This window comes from Vipera berus, assembly GCF_964194415.1.
Source record: "Vipera berus genome assembly, chromosome: 1".
NCBI lineage: Eukaryota > Metazoa > Chordata > Lepidosauria > Squamata > Viperidae > Vipera > Vipera berus.
In genome coordinates, this window is record NC_138202.1 from 213,742,543 (window position 1) to 213,756,741 (window position 14,199).

Sequence of the window (14,199 nt, forward strand, 5' to 3'; positions counted from 1 at the left end):
AACTTTCTGACTGACCTAAAAGGTGAATGCCCTCAAAATATTATTTCCAAATTAATTTATATTTTGAGAGGAATTCCAGTTCATATATCTGGAAAATATTTTTAGAAAATAAAATCATAAAACATTGAAAATGTTTATGAAATTCTTTACAGAAAATGCAATTACCAATTAGCGAAGGAGAATGGGTTTTCTGAATCTGGAGCGATATTATCATTTTTACCTATTATCAAGTATTAAATACTAAAAATCAACAATTGGCGTTCATTTTTTATTTGGACAACTTTTTAAAACTAATGTGTTCCGTGAAGCAATACTTGTTTTTCATTGTTGAACGTCACTATCATTGGGGGGTCCCCAAATTTTAGTTTGGGGCAATCATTTTTCTTCCCAGGTCTTCATGGAATGTCATTCCACATTGTTCAGGATAGTCTTCTAGCCATCCAGAAAAACTTCCAGTAGGTATCAGGTTATGGGCATCTCTCTAACTCAGAATTTCCCTAGGTTACTTTGATATTGGTTTGAAACTAATGTTTATTTTTCTTTTCTCTTTTTAAATATACAGACAGCTTCAGGAAGCAAAAGAACAATACCGGAGTGCAGAAAGCAAAAGCAAAAATTTGAAGAAATTCATTAAACTATTGGATGAGATGATGGTTGAGAGACATAAAAGATATCTGTATTTTAGAAGGTAGGTAGTGTGTGTGTGTGTGTGTGTGTTTTTGTGTGTGTGTGTGTGCGCGCGCACGCACGCACAATATTTTAAAAAATATCCAGTAACAAGCAAGGATCTAATAAGAGACAGTGGCAGTTTGAACTTATTGAAATGTTTGTGACTTACATGTTTCATGTTAACAAGAACCAATGTGATGATGCAGAACAACAATTAGTTTTTTGCATAATTGAATCTCTGTGCATAGATCTTAACAGAGATTGAAGACAGTAGGCAAAGGGGATTGTTTATTGCAGGCACATTTATCTTCAAAAATAATCCTAATATTTAATTTTTATTTCTCGGTGCCACAGGAGTTTATAAAACTTCAAATTTTGAAATACTAGCTTTTTTTTAGTAATTATAATCATATGCCAGAGGCTGAACAGCTGGTATGTTCTTTATTTGATTTAGTCTGGCTTATGAGACCTTATTTAATTGTTTCAAGAATGGGGCTTTTATCCACTTTTGCCTTTGTCAGGACAAGGCAATGCACTAAGAAGGATAAAAAAAGCAGCACTGGAGCTGATACACATAGACATACCCATGTTGTCTGCTAGTGTCATTTCATATGTTATTTATAAGTTTAATAATTTTTCAATTTCTTTTCTATGTTCATTTCCCCCCCAATGTTTTCATTTTGAAGGTTTCTTACTATGCGATGCAAATGTTACTTCAATTCTTTGTTAAGTCAACGGTCGTATTCTGGAAAAATAGTGTTTGACCACAAGAATGAAAGACTTTCAATTACTGTAAGTCAGGTTTTTGGTTGACTTTTGTTTTTGTTGTTGTTTTACTTTTTCTATTGTTTAGAATGAGTTGATTTTTGAATAAAGTTGTTTTTTTTTTCTTACACTATGCCAGTTCAGGTTTATACATTTAACAAAGATTGGCCTTAAAATGAAATGGAAAACAGTGGTTTCACTCCTCCACATAATCTGCATGCGAATGAGCTTCCACGTCAGTACCCAGTTGTACAAAAACATTCCCTCGCAAGAAATAGAAACCCATTTCTATTTTTTAATACCTCAGAGCAAACAGAAAATGATAAAGAGCTTTTTTCCAAAGGTACAAATGCTCCCTAGGTCATTGCCTCAATTTAATAGCACTTTATTATCCAAAAAGCTAGAGCTGGCAGGGAAGGCAAAAACAAGCCACTTCTGTACTGTTGCCATGAAAACTGTCACTAGGAGTCAAGCTTGACTTCTGGAAACCTTTCCCCCCCCACCACCACCACAAAACAACTGGCTCAATAATTTATGCAGCTTCAGTCATTGCTGAATCAAACATGTCTCATTTTTTATGTCTTAAATGTGTGAAAATATTGGATTATGTCTCCAGATCAGGAACTCTTGTTATTAATTGAGGTCTTGTGAACAATTTCCCAGTAGTCAGAGATGATTAAGCAACTTTTGATAACAAATCTGAAAATTTTCCCATAATTCCCATTTTACTACACATTATACTTAATTATTCTCCATCCCACTGTTCTTATCATCAGCTTCCCAATTAATCCATAACAACTTTATTTTGGAAAGAAAGCTAGATTACACTAATGAAATACGTAAGGGTTTTTATAAGTGCATTTTTATACCTGACAAATTTGCCTTTCGTGATGTGTAATTCTTTCTACATCAAAGTCTTGCTTTTGTACAGCTAGTCCTCAACTTGCGGACACAATTGAGCCTAAAATTTCTGTAGCTTAGTGGGATATTTGTTAAGTGAGTTTTGCCCCATTTTACGATCTATCTTGTCACGGTTGTTAAGTGAATCACTGCAGTTGATAAAGTTAGTAACCCGGCTGTTAAGTGAATCTGGCTTCCCCATTGACTTTGCTTGTCAGGAACGTCACAAAAGGGGATCACAAGACCTTGGGATGCAGCAACGGTCATAAATACGAACCAGTTGCCAAGTGTCTGAATTTTGATCACATGACCATGGGGATGCTGCAGAGGTCGTAACTGAAAAACAGTCATTAGTCACTTTTTCCAGTGCTGTTGTAACTTTGAACACTCACTAAACAAACTGTTGTAAGAGTTACCTGTACAGTAATCTATTACATTTTGCATATTATATGTACATAAACATTTGTACATATTAAAATAATTCCTGAATATTCATTCAGGTTCTATCATTTTTAATTTTAAACATTTCCCCCTTTTTTAATAGTTTGAGGCTTTAACAGATAAAAAAATGTGTTGCCAGTTACTGCAACCGAAATTAAGATATTTAAAAATTTTAGGTGAACTACAGTGCTACCTATGTGATATTGTTGTTAAGTATTCTTTTTCTTGAGTGATATGGAACAGTAAAAACTTGACTACAAGAAAGTGAGAATGTTACATCTAATTTTGAACGTGGCCGATCAGTTTGGTATTCGTTGGGCTGATTTTTAGTTTATTGAAAGTTATTGGCAACCTGGAATTCCACATTAATGAATACATGGAATTCTAATACAATAAACATGTTGGTGAAAAGATGGGTGTAGTGCTTAGCTTCTCTTTCACCATTCCTATTGGCTTTCATAATAATCATGGAATTAATGGACTTGATCTTCTCTGGCCAGTTTCCAAGTTGAGCAAATGGGTGAAGAAGCAGGTAACTCTTTTATGAGTATGCAGTACTTTGGTTCTAGCCTGCAAAATGTTTTAGAGGTAATTTTATGAGGAAAAAAGTGGGATTCGACTTTTCACAGTCCTGCCATTTTTGAAAACTTAATTGTAAATTGTGTAATTGTACAGATCATAACGTAGCCGAATGTTCATAAAATTGCTCGCGATAGGTTTTTTTTTAGAAATAATTATTTTCATATTGGAGCGTTGTTATGACATGTATCACCTCAAGATGTCCTCATAATTCTGATAAATGGACTGCATTGATTTTTGCAGAAAAAAGTAAATGTCTTCTGGCCACTTTTTCTTAGCATGGTATTTTATTGCTAGTTACATTTAATTGTAAATACAGGGTGGACAGTTGGAACAATTGCCTGTGTTTATTGTATTACATGCTTTGGATGCGATTCATGAAATGTTGCGGTGATGAATACTTCATTCATTTCAGTGGCCTTGAAGCAGTGGAAGGATTTATTTTTTATACATTGTTTAGCTTAGGGTCTCTGTGCATATGTTTCATAAAAGAGTTTTACTTTAAGGTATTAATGCGTGATACCTTGTTGAATTTAAATGTAATTTTTAATTTTAAAGCATGTAAATTAGCTCTGTCAAAACAATGCATTCATTATAGATGTTAGTTTATTTGCAAGGTTCTAATGATTGGGATAGGGTGAGATTTTTGAACTGGTTTTCCATCTATTCATTACTTCCTTTTTGTCCTACTCACGCTGACTGAAAAGATAAACTTGTAGCGTTGCGCTTTTCCTTGGAAGATCTTTTGTGTTTTTCTCTTTAACATCTAGTTTATTAAAAGTAGACTTAAGGAAAGACATTTAAAAGGAAAAGAAATAAATAATTGAAAAGGAAATTATGGAGACAAGTCTGAGTAAGTGCAAAGAAAGTCAGTAACCTAGCTATTTATCTGTAGCTTTCTATTTTGGTTCAGGTTTTTGAACAATAACCCTACATATCCTTAAACAAATTATTGTTCTAACAAACAAGAATGATCAACCCATTTTCTTTCATATAAACTGGCCTACCAGCAGCTCTCCATCCCAACCTTAAGACCTAGCATTCATCCAGTAGTGGAAAGGCAGCCTCATGTGGTCATTAATTGAAGAGTTGGATTTCCTTTCCCAAGAAACAAGACAAATTTCATCTTGGACGCTTGACAAAGAAGAGAGAGAATGGAAGGTGATAACAATAAAGGAAATTGAACGCTGTGTTAAATGGGGCTGGCAGGCATTCGGCAAGTTAAGCATAATATGCAGGAACAATCTCCCCCTGTGCCTGAAAAGAAATGTTTTTCATCAGTGGGTGCTGCTCTTAAACATATGCAGTTGAATCGTGGACTCTAACCTCACGATCGATAACAGAAGCTAAGATTGGTGCAAAGAGCTATGGAAAGATACATGGTCGACGTTACAAGGCAAGATAGAAAGACCCGCACCTGGATTGGAGAACAAACGAAAGTCTACGGCATCATTGTCAAGAGAGTAAAAGACTTGAAACGGAAACGGGCTGGTGACAGAACAAGAAGAACTGATGGCAGGTAGACCAAGGCGCTCTCAGAACGGATCCCACTAGATAAAAAGCATCCACGAAAGAGACCTGAAACAAGACAACATCAGCAAGTATTGGCAAAAGAAAGCTCAGGGCCCTATTGGTTGGAAACATGGCAGAAGAGGCCTTCATCCTGCAGTGGACAGACAGTGGCTAAAATGATGATAAGATTTCTATAAAACACATTATACAGAATGGTAGAGACGTTCAGGTTGTGTATTCAAACACAAAATTTTTGAGACTGAAAAGTTTACGCTCAAATTGTTTTGCACAACTCTGCAAACTTTTTCCTTTCAAACCTAGAAGAGTCGAGTGGTTTCCCACATGATTAGCAGAGTTCCAGCAATTTTTGAAATGCATTTTGCTATACAAAGAAACCACAGTTACCCCACAGTCTCTCAATTAAGGCATTTAGAGCAATCTATACCGAGGAAAATTCTGCCCGGAGAAAGCAGCAATATGTTAGCTTAGGCTTGTGAGGAGAACACGAGTCTTGCCCACTCAGAACATGTGAGCTTTGCAATTCAGGAATTACAGTTAATTGTTTTTTTTTTTTTTAAAAAGAGGGCTTTATTCTACAATTTGTCTTGTAGCAAAATATTTGAGGATTGTATTTAGTTTTTCATTAAGATTATTACCAGATATACTGGTCAGGAGATGAAGCTTCCAGATGAATCATTCAGAGGTTGATGTTCAGCTGTGATCCAACTTGAATACTTTCTTGAAGAATCCTCGGAAATTTAAAATGGGCCAGCAACAAAGACAAGAAATGCTTTCTGCTTCCAAACAGACGATTATAAATACATCATGTTTGCAATCAGAGTGATAGTCTGTCAGTGAAATGTTAGCTTTCGTATGAATTTGTCGTTATTGTTTCTTGCGGACTTGTTATGTCAGAGACACAAGAAAAAAATACAGGTAGTCTTCACTTATAACTGGTTGCTTAATGATCATTCAAAATTACAAATGGACCTTCCCAGGACTGCTTACACACTCATCGTATAATTGCATTTTGGGCACTTGGTAACTGGCTCACCTTTACAGCTGTTTGCGGCCTCCTGCTGTCATGGGTCATCCATTTTGGTTGTACGTGGGACTTCTCATTAATTTTGAAGTGACATGCTGAACTGCCTGAAGGAATTGGCAATACTGCACTGTGTTAATAGTGGTCCTGCCTTCTCCATTGTTGCTCTTTTGGCTGCCTTGCCCAGCAGCACCGTACATTGGTGATGGCAGTGCTGGGGGTTGAAGTGGAGACTTTGGACCTTCAGGCTTCTACTTCAGCCCCAGCATCGCCAGTGCTACCACCATCACTGAGGAGTGCCAACCTCAAACCACGTCCTATGGTCAGCCGCCACACCACAGAATCCCAGACCCCCCACCACCCTCTGCAAGTTTATGGTGGGTTTTTTGTTTCACTTGGAAGTTTTTGTTTCACCTGCAAATACTTTTTTTTCATATAATTTCAGTTACATTTTTTTCTTTTTATATAATTGAAGGTGCAGCCTGGAGATGGAAATAAGGCTGCTCTTGATGACATGAAATCTCTATCCGGAGGGGAACGTTCATTCTCCACAGTCTGCTTCATCCTCTCTCTCTGGTCCATTGCTGAATCTCCTTTCAGATGCTTGGATGAATTTGATGTATTTATGGTACGGTTGGCTGAATTTTTTTACTGTAAACTGTGAGATCATGGATGGGCTAATTTGGTGGGTAGTTGGATGTTTTTCTTGGTTTATTTGTGGTGTGTTTTTGTGTTTATTGCTTTAATGTTTTTTTTTTTAATTTTTTTATACGTTTAGAATTGTAAGCTTCCCAGAGACACTTGGTTGAGTTGGGCGGCTCTAGAAATTGAATGAATGAGTTTACACGACAATAATATACATTGAATTGTTTTGGAAATTTAAATAAAATACGTTTTTTAAATAACAATTTGCACACTTTAATATCTTTTAGGACATGGTTAACAGAAGAATTGCAATGGATATGATGCTTAAGATGGCAGACTCTCAACGTTATCGGCAGTTTATTTTGCTCACTCCCCAAAACATGAGGTATATATTATATTTCCTGTTCTCTATCCTTATCGGCATTTTAATATTTTTAAAAATATTTTATATCATTTATCTAGACACTCAAATGTATGTACTTTTATTGTTAATTTAGATTGGAAGCTCTAGAAGTGTCTGGATAAGATGCGATGAATACTATATTTTGAAATCAAATGCACTAACTTGAGGCTTTAGAAATATCTCCGATTGAATTAGGTTTAAATAAATGCAAAAATGACAACATAAAGATGCATATATAGGTAGCCCACAACAATTCGGTCCAAAATGTCTGTTGCTAAGCGAGACAGTTGTTAAGCGAGTTTTGTCTCATTTTATGACCTTTCTTGCCACAGTTGTTAAGTGAATCACTGCAGTTAGTAACACAGTTGTTAAGTGAACCTGGCTTCCCCATTGACTTTGCTTGTCAGAAGGTCACAAAAGGTGATCATGTGATCCAGGGACACTGCAGCCATCATAGATGTTGACAAACATCCGAATTTTGATCACGTGACCATAGAAATGCTGCAGTGGTTGTAAGTGTCAAAAATGGTCCTAAGTCACTTTTTTCCGTGCCACTGTAACTTAAAGTCACTAAATGAAGGACTACCTGTATATATATGTATGTATGTTGTATTGAGGTTTAGCATATATCCCTTGCATGAAGTTCCCAGTTTGTTAGTAAGATTTCTATAAGAGCTGAGTACCTACATGGCCACAGGATTGAACCCTAACCTCAGTAACCATTCTTTCAGGAGATAACTTCTTTCTATTGCTTTTTTTAACAGAATACTTATTGTTGTTACTTAAGTGATTTGTAATAAGCTATGCATTTGTGAATTATAGATTTTTAAATGCTGTTAATTCTTTCCTCCCTATGGGTTCATATGCTTTGTAGACAGTAATGCTGAACGGATTCAGAGTTATCCATTGGGCTGACAATAAGTAATTGGGTTCATTGTCCACCAGAAATGAGTGAGATCACTTAGCTGATCAGCAAGGTTTCCATGCAGTTTGAGATAGCAGCCCCCTCGGCAACCTTGAGCCTGTTTCCTGGCACCTGGGGGGAAAGATTGAGCAGTTGACTCTTGAGTCAGTTCTAGCGAAGCATTTAGCAGAAGCACTGTTGCCTTTGTTAACATCTGAGAATAAAATAGTCAAAAGCTATTGCTATCAGTTTTGTGATGTTTGTGTGTGTATAAACTAAAGTGTGTGTGTGTGTGTGTGTGTATGCGGGGATGTGCCGAGGAGTTTGGTCAGCATCTGCTGGACAGAATTGCTCAGATCCGGACCGGTCTGGACTCCGACTGGGCAGTATCTGACGAGGTGGAAGCGACAGGTCTGGCCGACATTATTTGGGAGGAGTTTGACCCTGTGACTCCGGATGAAGTGGACAGGATCATGGGTAGATTAAGTGCCGCCATGTGTTTGTTGGACCCGTGTCCCTCCTGGCTGGTTTATGTGGCTCGGGAGGTCACACGAGGCTGGCTCCAGGCAGTGATTAATGCTTCTTTGAGTGAGGGATGCTTCCCTGCCGCCTTGAAGGAGGCAGTGGTGAGGCCCCTCCTCAAGAAACCTGCCTTGGATCCAGCTATTTTGAATAATTTTCGTCCTGTCTCCAACCTTCGCTTTCTTGCGAAGGTTGTTGAGAGCATGGTGGCACGGCAGGTCCCGTTGATCCTGGAGGAAACTGAGTATCTGGATCCATACCAATCGGGGTTCAGGCCCGGGTACAGCACGGAGACGGCATTGGTCATGCTGGTGGATGATCTCTGGCGGGCTCAGGATAGGGGTTATTCCTCTGTCCTGGTCCTATTAGATCTCTCAGCGGCTTTTGATACCATCGACCATGGTATCTTGCTGCGACATCTCTGGGGGCTGGGAGTGGGAGGCACCATTTTATGGTGGTTCTCCTACCTCTCAGGCTGTTCGCAGATGGTATTGACAGGAGGGCAGAGGTCAACCCCGAGGCCCCTCAATTGTGGGGTGCCCCAGGAGTCGGTCCTCTCTCCCCTACTGTTCAACATCTATATGAAGCCACTGGGTGAGATCATTCGGGGTGAGGTAACATCAATATGCTGATGATGCCCAGCTTTTCATCTCCACCCCGAACCAACCCAGTGATGCCCTCGACGTGATGTCCCGTTGCCTGGAAGCAGTACGAATCTGGATGGAGAAGAACAGGCTCCAACTCAACCTGGCCAAGACCGAGTGGCTTTACGTACCGGCATCTCATACAGTTCAGGATATTCTACCTTTGGTTATGGGGGGAGAGGTGTTACCTCCCGTTGATAGGGTGCGCAACTTAGGCGTCCTCTTGGATGCATGACTCAGTTTACAAGATCATATAGGAGTCGTGGCCAGGGGGGCATTTGCCCAGGTTCACCTGGTGCGCCGGTTGCGCCCCTATCTGGACCGAGATGCTTTACGTACGGTCACCTATGCGCTCATTACCTCCTGTGTAGATTATTGCAATGCTCTCTACATGTGGCTGCCCTTGAAGACCACCCGAAGACTTCAGCTGGTGCAGAATGCGGCCGCGCGGGTTGTGATGGGAGCATCCCGATACTCCCATATTACACCCCTCCTGTGTGAGCTGCATTGGTTACCGGTTGCTCTCCGGGTGAGATTTAAGGTGCTGGTTCTTACCTATAAAGCCCTTCATGCCTTAGGCCCGGGATACCTGCAGGACCGACTGGTGCCAGGAACGACTTCCCATCGCCCTGTGCGCTCACACAGAGAGGGCCTCTTCAGGGTGCCTTCGGCCAGACAATGTCAGCTGGCGACCCCCAGGGGGAGGGCCTTCTCTGTGGGGGCACCTGCCCTGTGGAATCAGCTCCCCTTGGAGCTCCGGATGGCTCCTGACCTCCAGTCCTTCCGTCGTGACCTTAAGACACGTCTTTTCCAACACGCCGACTGGACTGATGATAAGGGGTTTTAATATGGTTTTAACGTTTTATTGGTTTTAGTTGGGGCTAGGTATAGTTTAATTTCTTCTTAATATTTGTATCTTATTTGTATTTTATTGTTGTTAGCCACCCTGAGTCCTGCGGGAGATAGGGCGGCATATAAGTCCCATTAAATAAATAAATAAATATGTATATATGTATGTATGTATGTATATAAAGAGCAATGAGAATATGAATATCCTAGTACTCAGAGCAGCTTTGTGCAATACTGAACCCTACGGATTGAACGTATAATGAAAAGATTTTTGCAGATTAGCTTGTTCAGAGTCTGCAATATTTACGAATGCCACTACAGCAGCCTTGACAGATGCCATTAAGTAGCGCTTTAGTTCATTTTTGTAGTGAAGAAGGGCTCGTCAATTCTGGAAGCAAATAGAGAACAGTTAACGCTCTTTTAACATTTAGGTGAAATTGGCTTCTTTGCAGTTTCCAACCATTCATTCTAGTCCTTTCTTCTGGAGTCTCTGAGAATAAGTTTCCCACCTCTCAGCTCCCACCTGATGGCAGTTGAAGGCACCTCGCGTATCACCCTTTAACCCAAGGACTGGTAAAGTTTTGGCAGCTTTAGAATTTTGCTTAGGTTTGTGAAATTAAATGAATCAGCTTAAGATCGTACCAGTGTTTCTAGGAACTGTATATGAAATACTTAAATGGTTTTGATAGCTATTTACAAAGGTGAGTTGCTGTTAACCAGGTGGGGTACAAGTATGAAAACACTGCACAAAAGAATCATTATTTGGTGTGTGTTTTTCTTTTTCATTTTGTATCTAGTTCTTTGCCTACAAGTAATCTTATCCGAATCCTTAGAATGCAAGATCCTGAGAGGGGACAAAAGACGCTGAATTTCAGTCGTACAAATGAAGAAAATGAAGACGGAGAATAAGAACATCTCATCTGTTGTTACTAACTTGTTTTGTCGTGTTGAAGACGCACAGACTCTGTTCACTGCTGGTAAAATCAGTGAAAAAGAGCCTTTTTTTCGTTCTTGAAGTTTACTTGTGGCCTTTCTCTCCTTATAACAGGCCTTTAATGGTACCTAACAAATTTGAATTTTATGCTCAGATTTTGTAAATATTTTGATGCTAGAATTATAGCAGTCAATATGTTCTTCTACTTTGTTCCTATGAATTACATTTACTGTATATTTCTTGCCAGAGTTTGCTATTAATAATATATTTGCTGAATGCGGGAAATGTTTCTTATTTTTATTGTTCCCAAAAGAGAGGTAAATATAAACGACAGAAGCTGAATAAATTTTATACAATATCCCTACCTGTTTTTACAATATTTTTGAATGTTACAATAGCAGGTGAAAAACTGAATCCTTTATTAGTAATTCCTCTTAACATTTCTGTCTAAATTTGTATTGTTTCCTTCATCACTGCAATATACATTGTTAAACCACTTTATTGTTTCTTACAATCTTTCAAATGCTTCTGTTAACCATTTAGTTCCTGTGGCAAATAAAAATTCAGTTGATGTTGGATTTGCATATTGTGCTAAATCACTGTTTTTGAACAAACTAAACTGGTATACAGGGAATGCTAAACCAGGACTAGGCCGTATGTAGTCCTGCCAGCATTGCTGAAATATAAATCCTCCTCACTGGCCATGCTGATATTAGCTGTAGGCTGATGTACTTATGCAGGGATGTCAAACTCGCAACGTCACATAACATTATTATGACTTTTTTCCCATTGCCGGCAATGGGGTAGGCGCAGTTTCACCATGACGCATCTGACCCGCAGGCCGGCAGTTTGACACCCCTGTACTTACGTATCATCTGGAGCAGTTTCCCAATGTTTCTGGCTTTTTGGACTGGGCAGGAGGAGGGGATGGTTTGTGCAAGAGGCTGGCAAGCACCTGTGCAGCTCCGTTCCCGTGAGCTGCATGCATACGTGCCTGCCTATCATGTAAATGGAGCACACGTGCACGAGCTTGCCCGCTGCACACGCAAGTGAAGATGAGCTTGCTGGCCATTTTCACGGCGGAGTTGCAAACGCCTCACAGCCCACTCGTGGGGCCATGGCCCACAGGTTGGAGGCCCCTGATCTGGAGGAACCAAAGCTACTCATTCCTGCAAGGCATAAACCAGTTTAGCCATTGCAGCACCTCTACAGTCATGTCGTTGCAATCTGGGTACTTGTCTGCCCGTCTCTTGATCACAATGTCACAGGGAGCCGCGGTCAAGTGATTGCCATTTGCAACCTTCCCTGCTGGCTTCCCACAAGCAAACTCAATGGAGAAGCTGGGAGGGAAGGTCATAAGTCATTCTAGTAAGTCCCTGAACTTCTGCCGACCCACCCTGGCTTTCCCACGGCCTCCCACAATGTCAGCCCTCCTGGATAGACCAGGCAGGAAACATGACTACGGCAGATGAGCTAAATCTACTTGCAAGTCTGAAGGTGCAAACTGCCACTAACTGATCAATTAGGGTAGGCAAAGAAACTTCCTAAGTTTCCTTTTCTGACCTTTAAACTACTGTGGGCTCCTTCCTCTCTTTTTGGATTGTTCTCTCATCTTTCCTCATCCTCCAAGGTCACCCACAATACCATTAACAGTCAGTCTGCACCAGGCTCCCATAACTCAGGCAGGGCCTGCACTGGCCCTCCCAAGCCTTCCTCATTCTGGCGACTGAAACTTGCCTGAATCAGATTGGAATTTAGAAATCTCAGAAAGAATGGTTTGTTGGAAGGGGTGGTGGTGGTGTAGTCTTCTTGAAAAATCTGACCTTGATCTTAGAAGAATTCATTTACATACGATTTTAAGTTTTTGAGCAAATAGGTATGATTTGAGGAAGGGGAACTATGTTCCAAATCCACAATGTCTTAAATCCAGCAATTTTGAGTTTCACTCCAGTCTTAAATTAAAGGCTAGTTTACAGAATGAAAATCCCTCAATCAACTTAGCGTGAGAGTAAGCAACATGTATGGATGTTTTTAGTTTTTTGACACTTGCCAGCCCCAGCTAGCATTTTACCAATGATGAGAAATGGGTCAGCTTGTTCAAAATTGGGAAGAGAACAGGTCATCCATCCTTACAGATCGCCCTAATAGATGATCCATGCTGAGAAAGGATGGGAGGGAATATAGTATTTATTGCTTCTCCAAATACAGACAGTTCTCAAGATCGTAATGGAGGTTGGATATATGGTTGTAATTTGTGCTGATCATTAAACAGGTCACCATGTGACCGTGCCTGATTTGATGACCTTTTTGTGGTGGTGATAAATTGTGGCAAAAGACACAAATTGTGGTCATGTGACCATGGGATGGGCTGTAAATGTGGGCCAGATACTGAGCACCTGAAATGCGATCACGTGACCAGCAGAACAGGGCGGCTGTTGGAACTTTGAATCCAAGTCTTAAGTAGTTCTGGGGAGGTCCATCGTAACTCCAAACGGATGTTAAGCAATTTGTCTTAAGCTGAGGACTACCTATACAACATTCTTTGGGAATACCCAAAAACATTCAATTTGCTCAGTGCAGAGGCTGCAATTCACAATAGGGGCTTCCATAACGGCCTTTGATGTGAGCAGCCTATGGTTTGAATGTCCCTTCATTTTCAAATATTTAATACATTGATATGCAATTCTGTCCTCAACTTCAGGTACGTGAGAGGGATGCCAGCAAGTGTTACAAAAAAAATGCTGAACATGTCAACCTTAGCTGAGTCTTTAACCTTAAAAACTGCTTTCCAGCTGTGTGACAAAGACAGATGTCATCACTCTCACTTTAAGGAACCTGCATGACAGTGGTTTGTCTAAATTGCCCTTTCCTACATAGACACACATTGCTAATGAGAGCTGACCACAATGTGTTGTGACACGATGTAGGAGACTGATTGGCATTGAGGAATCTGCTGCTTAAGAAGAGAAGCCAGAGATACGTATTTTTTATATATTTGTGGCAGTTAAGGGTTGACTTTCTAGTCCTAGAAATTTTTAAAAATTCAACTAGCCTCCTTTCAATTTTGTAATGAGTTTTCTGCATTTTTTTAAATTTCAGAATGCTACCTTGTGATCAATTTTGGTCCCCCCCCCAGAAAAATCTGTTTTTCTATTATATGTCTTTAGCAATTTCCCCAGTAAATCAGCACATTCTTTTCTCTGCTACCAAAGGCAGGATTATCCTGTCTGCTTTGTGTTGCATTTTGCCAAGAAAGACGCCACAACAGAAGACGTGGAGGACTGAGTACAGGTAGTCCTCGACTTATGACCACTCATTCAGCAACCGTTTGAAATGATGTGGGCTGAATGGAGTTATGATTCCTGCCTGAATTTACAGTCACAAGAACAA

General features: G+C 39.9%; 1 protein-coding gene across 6 annotated transcripts in view; it reads left to right on the plus strand.

Annotated features, from left to right (window-relative positions):
- Positions 1 to 11,387, plus strand: part of SMC6 (structural maintenance of chromosomes 6) — a 48,471-nt gene extending 37,084 nt beyond the window's left edge. For 5 of the 6 annotated variants that reach the window (XM_081340087.1, XM_081340088.1, XM_081340089.1 and 2 more), the window contains 5 exons: positions 563 to 688; positions 1,356 to 1,461; positions 6,384 to 6,536; positions 6,841 to 6,938; positions 10,673 to 11,387. In XM_081340087.1, coding sequence (XP_081196213.1) covers positions 563 to 688; positions 1,356 to 1,461; positions 6,384 to 6,536; positions 6,841 to 6,938; positions 10,673 to 10,784 — 595 coding nt within the window. In that variant the 3' untranslated portion in view covers positions 10,785 to 11,387. The remainder of the gene's footprint in view (positions 1 to 562; positions 689 to 1,355; positions 1,462 to 6,383; positions 6,537 to 6,840; positions 6,939 to 10,672) is intronic. The other variant, XM_081340091.1, reaches the window with a different exon arrangement.
- Positions 11,388 to 14,199: the final 2,812 nt, after the last annotated feature.